Source organism: Astyanax mexicanus, chromosome 16 (assembly GCF_023375975.1).
Source record: "Astyanax mexicanus isolate ESR-SI-001 chromosome 16, AstMex3_surface, whole genome shotgun sequence".
Taxonomy (NCBI): domain Eukaryota; kingdom Metazoa; phylum Chordata; class Actinopteri; order Characiformes; family Acestrorhamphidae; genus Astyanax; species Astyanax mexicanus.
Window position 1 is genome coordinate 31,289,452 of NC_064423.1, and position 7,035 is coordinate 31,296,486.

Consider the following 7,035-nt stretch of genomic DNA (forward strand, 5'->3'; position numbering starts at 1 on the left):
CTTTGTCTCATTGATAGAACCAGCTGTTTGTTCTGATATTGTGGTCACTTACAGATATCCTCATTACATGTACACATATAAAGTTTAATTCCATGCCAGTAACTCTTTCTTGGTCTATTATTTATTTTATTAATGTTTACAATTAACACACGTTCTCTGCTCTCCTCTGTTCTGCAGCAGCAGATGTACATCGCCCAGGTCCTGCAGGACCCGAACTGTGACGAGGCGGGCGGGGGCAGCGGAGAAGAGGATGGGCAGGGGTCCTCGCAGGACGAGGAGATGATCAACGCCGGGAACAGCCTCAACGAGGCCGACTTCCAGTCCGGAGAGGACAGCCTCATCGCCAATGAAGTCCGCCAGTAACAGCAGCAGCACTGATGGAGAGAAAGAGAGAGAGAGGAGAGAGAGAGAGAGAATAGGAGGGACTGGAAGAGGAAGAGAGAGGGCCGCGCTGGACGTCTCCGACCCATTACTGAGCTGTCACCTTCTGGAGCTTTCCGCACATCCGCGTGACCCGCGTCATCTCCCTCATGAGCACCACGAACGGATTCAGTGTGTCGGTCTTTTGAGGAGCGTTGCCAAAAAATAAAAAAAACACTTCACACCAACATGTAACGTGTTCAAGCACAAACTGCACATACAGCCATTTACATTCATACGCAAACCATGCACACCAACACTCATACACACACTCACACATTTACTCATCCTTACAGACGAACATGTTGGACATGTTGGTGCACATGCAAGTACAGTAGTAGATAGTAGACAGGTTTCTATAAATAGATACACACACACAAATACACACACAAATACATAAACAAACATACATACACACTCATGCTTGCACTTTCACTCTTAACTTTATGCTACAGACTGGTTCTGTGCAGAAAGAGAACAATGGGGACCGCTAACAGACACTTTAGCGCTTTGGAGTCAGTGCAAGTGTGTGTGTTTGTGTGTGAGCTTGTCATGGAGTGAAGTGTATTTATGATTTATGTTTTCTTTTTTTTTGTATTTATTGTTTTCAAACTTCTTCTTTGTCTGCTTCTTATTCTGCGGAAGTGGAAGCCTGTTTTTTGGAAATTCACAACGACTAGCCTCAAATATAGTAGAGTACAGTGCTCCATTATATGGCCTATGTTTTATGTACTTTCTAAACACTTGGAAACAGTGACTTTAACATCCAGCTCTTGATAGTTTAGAGACTCTAACTCCCAGAATCCACCTGGAGCGAACGGCGTAGCGATAAACGATAGTCTGGGAATTCCTGAGCAGAGAAACTCAGAATCTCCAGGACACTCTGCCTCGGCGCGGCAGCCCTTGAGAAGTTTCATTTCTCTCGCTAATCCTAATCCTTCACCTGTGTTAGCTGCTGCGCAACTGACTTAGTTTGCTTGCTGTCTGTCAATCTGTTCATCTGTCAGTCTTTCCGTCTGTCCGCATGTCTTTTATTGCCTAAGCGAACAGATTTTTCATACTACACTCTGCATTCCAGAGCACATGCGCAGTAGAGGATAGCTTGGAGACGAGAGTGCAGCACCGGCCTCCTCATAAGAACGTAGGAAGTCTGGTCGCCACCACAGTCGACATCAAGAGACTGACCAGAGGAATGACCAGCCTTCACAGTCCTGCTTCTAAGTGATCAGAGGTGAAGAGAGTCCTTAGCGATGCAATCTAACTAGGTCGGTGTCTTTCCAGCGGCACGAACAATGTGGAGATCTTAAAGGCTACGGGTAGAAATTACCCACAGCAATGCGACTTAGTTTAAACAGCCAGGTTGGAATAAATGCAAAAGAAATTAGGAAAAGGACAAAAAGCTTAAAAGGGAAGTTTAAAGAATCTAAGGCCGAATAACTTGCCCTTTTTACAGCCAGCTCCAGCGAAAGCATTCTCTGTAAAAAAAAAACGAAAAATAAAAAAATCCCAGTCATCAGCTACTGGAAATCCTTAAGGAAGCCTGTAATTCTATGAAGGGTGAAACCGAAACTTCACGTGAAGCGCTGCCCTTTTATGCAGGCATGTCAGTTCAGGCACATCACATTTGGTAAGGAAAGCAGATTTGGGCCATTTTCACCTTTTTACCTGTTGTGTGAATGTAGCCAAAGTTGTGGACCATGCCTGAAGTCCACATCCGAAGAGTCCTCTGGTCTTCGTTCACCCGCCGTTTCCTATTCTGTTGTTGGTCAGCTTTATTTTCGTTTCACCTTAACTACCTTAATGGACGTCTGTTTGCATACGTTTGAAGTGGAACACTAGTGTTCTTGCTTTCGTAGCAGACTAGAAACACCAAGCTTAGTAGGGAATCGGGAAAACGGGGGAAAATCTTTTAGACTTTCCCAAACAGATTAGATATGTCCATGCATCATGTTGTGTACAGCATGTGAGAGGTTATACCATGTATGAAGAATCTCAGCTTTTCTCTCAGTAAGCTTTATTTCAGTAATCCTTTAGCAGTAGCAGATCTCGATCAAAGAACAGTGGAAAGTGGATGACACACTGGAAAGCAGGTCATTTGGACGACAACCAGGCTGGGTAAGTTCAGGCTGGGTGCGATGTGGAAGCTCTGGAGGACGGGTAGATTTCTGAGTGCTTATTGCCTGTAGTTTTGTATGAGCAGAGGCCTGAAACATACTTCACACAAGGACATGAAATGTGAATGCCAGCGCGAATGCCTCCTGTACAAATAAAGCACAAATCACAAGGCCCTGATGCTGAAGGTAACAAGACAACGTGGCGGTTGCTGTGTAGTGCCGCTTGTATTAAGGCTCATAATGCAGTTATGCTTGTGTTGCCTTATGAAATGACATATTTTGAGTTTAATTTTGAGTATTTCAACCAGGTAACTGCAACTTAGGCTTAAAGCTAAGTTTTTATTACAGTTTAAATTAGGGCTGTGTACTTGCAGGGACTTGTCGATGCGATACTTATCACCATACAGGGGTTACAATATAATACATTGCACTGATATATTGCAATGTTGTAAGCAGGATTTAATGACAGTACAAGACAAGCTATCTAGTGGACGAGGTTTAAACACAACACTCAATAAATAAAAAATAATGCCTGACACCAGCCTGTATGTGTACACTAATAATTAAAGTACGGTACAATTTTGATACAGTATTGCAAAACTAAATATCGCAATATTGCAAAAATTCTTAAAAAAAATTATGATGTCCAAATTGCTTGAAGAATGGACCAATAGAAATGACCCAAATCTACTTAACACAACTATGCACAAAACCCAATTGCCGTGGCTTAAACTGTCTGCATTCACATCTTTGCATGAAGTATGTTTCGGTTGTAAGCTCCCAGGTGAATTGTGGGTAGCTAGGCGAGTTGCGGATGTTGGGCTTGTTTTTAAAAAGGCCTAGAATCACTCTGATGATGAGATAAGATGAGGTGGGATGAGCTAAACTCCAGTAACTTTTCAGAAAAAAACAACAACAAAGTTTTTAGGAAGAGATTTGGGTAGAAGTATCAGAAGACCAGTCGTATAAAGGAATGTTAAAGGGATGTTTAGCTCTGAAGAGATGCAGTATGAGGAGGTCATCAGTATAATCCAGCAGCTTCAATTCCAGATAAATCTTTGTTTTGCAGGTCTATTTTTGTTTGTTTGTTCTAGTGGGGAATCTTTCAGGAATGGCTTGCCTGCTGAAGTACATTTTGGGAGTGTTCTGCTTGTTTTCTGGGACTCTTTATGACCTGAAAAGCCTATTTTTGTAGACTGTGCCCATTGATACAGTGGCCCCTAGAATTGGTCCAGTATAAACTATACTAGGGAAAAAATAAAATGGTGTTTTAACTTTATAAAAGTGAGTAGCTTGGTTGTTTTAAACGTTTCAATTAATTGAACTTAAACCAAGAACCTACTTTGTGTTAAAACATTTCAAGCTAAGTTTAAAATGTAAATCGTTGCAGACTTTTTGGCTTAATTTGAATCTGGTGGGTGTTCTTTGCATTCTTACCAAATTTCTGAATGAATAGTCAAATAAAAATGCTCCATTTCACATTAAATTCTATTGAAAGTTACGTTTTTTTTTTTTTTTAATTATTACTTTTTCCTGATTTTTTTTTTTGGGTGACAGTAATGAATTACATAATCCTAATTTTGTCAGTGGTGAAGGTCTCAGAGAAATGATGAAGATTGCACTGTTATTATAGGTTTTCTAGAGTTGTCTTTGTTCTTGGTTTGTTTATTATTATTATTATATTATTATTATTATTATTATTATTATTATTATTATTATTATTATTATTATTATTACTATTCTACTGTATTCCCAATTTCTTTTTAAATCACCCACCTCTCCGAAACTGGTTACTATTCTGAGGAAGCTTATCTTGTCTTATCTTGTCCAGGTGCATCATTATCCATAACAAAGTGGATCTAGCGAAGATCATGGTACGACTGTATTGCAGTGACTTGAGGAAATGGTGAACCGTCTCAGGTGTTCTTTATTTTCAAAAAAGATGAAAAAAAAAATCTGTTTACATCGGTGTCTTTGTGTTGCTTGTTTTTTGTTTGTTTGTTGTTTTTTTTACGCATGACCCTCGTTTACATGCTCCTCATTGGTAGACACAATGGTAACCTATGAAAGCTGTAGCTACATAGTTCATCTCTGAACCTGAGTCACAGGTCGTAGTTAGTTAATAGTGTTAGTTAGTAGTGAGTAGGAATCTATACGTTGCCATGCGTAGACACTTTTTGGCTGTATGGCATAGCTTTATGATGTACGTGTCTGGATGCCGTAGCTACACGCTGGAGATACTGATGCAAATTTGTGTCTGTCTTTGAGTCACAGGACGCTTGGGATGTTTTTGATCATGCACTCACTCTTTCTTTCTGTTTGGGAATTGTATATTTCAGTGCACTAAACACGAACACTTGAGGGTGTCAGTGACTCGTATGAAGGTCATTTCTGGTTCTTGGTGTGTTTCTCCACCTTGTGCTCGCTTGTGCGATTAGCTAATGAAAGAGAGCGCAAACAATGCTGCGTTCCATTTAATCTCGGAAGTCGGATGTTTGAATTTGGAAAAATGTTCCACCCGAATTGACGTTTGGAAAATTGTACTCTATTTCAAAACATTTCTAGAAAACATAAGCTTAACAGGTTTTAGGATCAAACCAGTAGTTTTCTGTAGTTTATGGTGAATTCAAACAAACTCATTGTTAGCATTAGTGACTGATTAGCATAACCCCAGGTTTGCAGGTTACTGGTAAGCAACATTGACCCTGGTTAGCATTGTTCGTATCAATGTACAATAACTAATTAGCATCATCCCAGGTTATTATTGTTCATATCAATGACTGATTAGCACTTAATCAATTACTGGTTAGCAACATTGACCCTGGTTAGCATTGTTAGTATCAATGTTCAATAACTGATAATCATCATTCTAGTTTAGCTCTGTTCGCATTAATCACTGACTGGTTAGGAACACTGTCCCATGTTTGCATTATTAGTATCAGTATCCGTGATCAATGACTAATTAGCCTCATCCCAGGTTAGCATTGTGAGCATCATTGACTGGTTAGCAACTTTGTCCCAGGTTAGCATTGTTAGCATCGATTACCGGTAAGTAACATCAACCCGACCGAAGTTAGCATTGTTAGTGTCAAGTGTCCAATGACTGAAAATCATCCCATATTAGCATTGTTAGCATCAGAGACTGGTTAGCAACATTGTCCCAGGTTTGCATTGTTAGAACCAGAGACTGGTGGTATTTTGCATAAATTAACACCATATGAAGTCCTTGTGGGAATTGCTTAGTGGTATGATAAAAATATTATATGCCAATATTTAAAGTAAATTTTTTCAGGATAAACAATAAACGTTTTCACAGCAGAACAAAATGCATCAGCAGAGGCGGATTCTTTAAGACTGCTATTCATATACTGTTTCATTCACAGTGCAGTGATTTTTATATTCAGTTATATTCCGTTACAGAATCAGGACTCATTACACTCTTTATAAAAATTAGGTCAGTGCTTTTTTTTTTAGCATTGATTGTATTCTTAATACACTTTAAAACATAATACATTGTTTACTCAATGCAATAATTTGTCACAATACTATAAAATATTGTCATATTGCCCAGCTGATTTTAGGCTATAGAGTAATTGAAATTGAGAATTTTGACATCCGAGTTTAAATGGAGCGCAGCATTAATCACGACATTAGACCATGAAAGGAAAGGCCGGAGGGTTTTATGATTTTTATTTTTTTTTTAATTGTCGCAGACACTGTTTGGTGACACAAAAAGAGCTGAAGCTTTGAAGTATTTGATAAAAGCAGTTTGTGTATTGATAAGGTGTGTCCATAACTAGCTGTAACTAAACCTCGCTGTTTGTTTCATGGATTTTTAATCTCATCACTCCTTCACTTTATATTTGGTTTGGTTTTGTTTTAATCATTATAACTATCTGTTCTATTATGAAATGAAGAATGTCTTTTAGAAGAGGAGAATAAAAGAGTGGTAAATGTGTTGAGTGCAGAACTCCTCTATTGGATGGCCTTTAGTAAATGGAGTGAATTGAAGCGGATGGATGTGTGATATAAATGCATATACACTTCAGTTCCGGCACCGTCATCGTGATGGTGTTCCAAAGCACATATGTACAGTTTGTATAAGTCTTGAATAAGGAGAGGAACTGAAGAGAAAATGTAAAATAGTGTCTTGTTTTTGCATTATTGTTTTTTTTTTTTCCCAGTCTGCTCTTCATTGACGCTAGTTTCTGCTGCCACTCCAGCCAGTAGTCTGATTTTGAGCTGTAGAGTTTGTTTGGCTGTGTGATTTATTTATTTTGAAGCGTTTTTCGTCCAGAAGTTCATCTCTGTGGTGAAGCATTTGTCGACATCTTCAGTTCCTTGATCAATAAAACTTGGTATTCATCCTGTGGGTGTGAGTCCTGTCCTCTTTAGCACAGCCAGCAGAGAGCAGCACAGGGTAGAATAAAACTGATACTGCAGATCAGATTTGGAGATTAAAAAATACAGGAGAAATCTTTTAAAATATTATCAAATAAAA

General features: G+C 39.1%; 1 protein-coding gene across 4 annotated transcripts in view; it reads left to right on the forward strand.

Annotated features, from left to right (window-relative positions):
- The window catches only part of LOC103030998 (CSC1-like protein 2), a 79,305-nt gene extending 72,401 nt beyond the window's left edge, over window positions 1-6,904 (forward strand). For 3 of the 4 annotated variants that reach the window (XM_049466021.1, XM_049466024.1, XM_049466022.1), the window contains one exon: window positions 178-6,904. In XM_049466021.1, coding sequence (XP_049321978.1) covers window positions 178-363 — 186 coding nt within the window. In that variant the 3' untranslated portion in view covers window positions 364-6,904. The remainder of the gene's footprint in view (window positions 1-177) is intronic. The other variant, XR_007424940.1, reaches the window with a different exon arrangement.
- The last annotated feature ends 131 nt before the right edge of the window (window positions 6,905-7,035 follow it).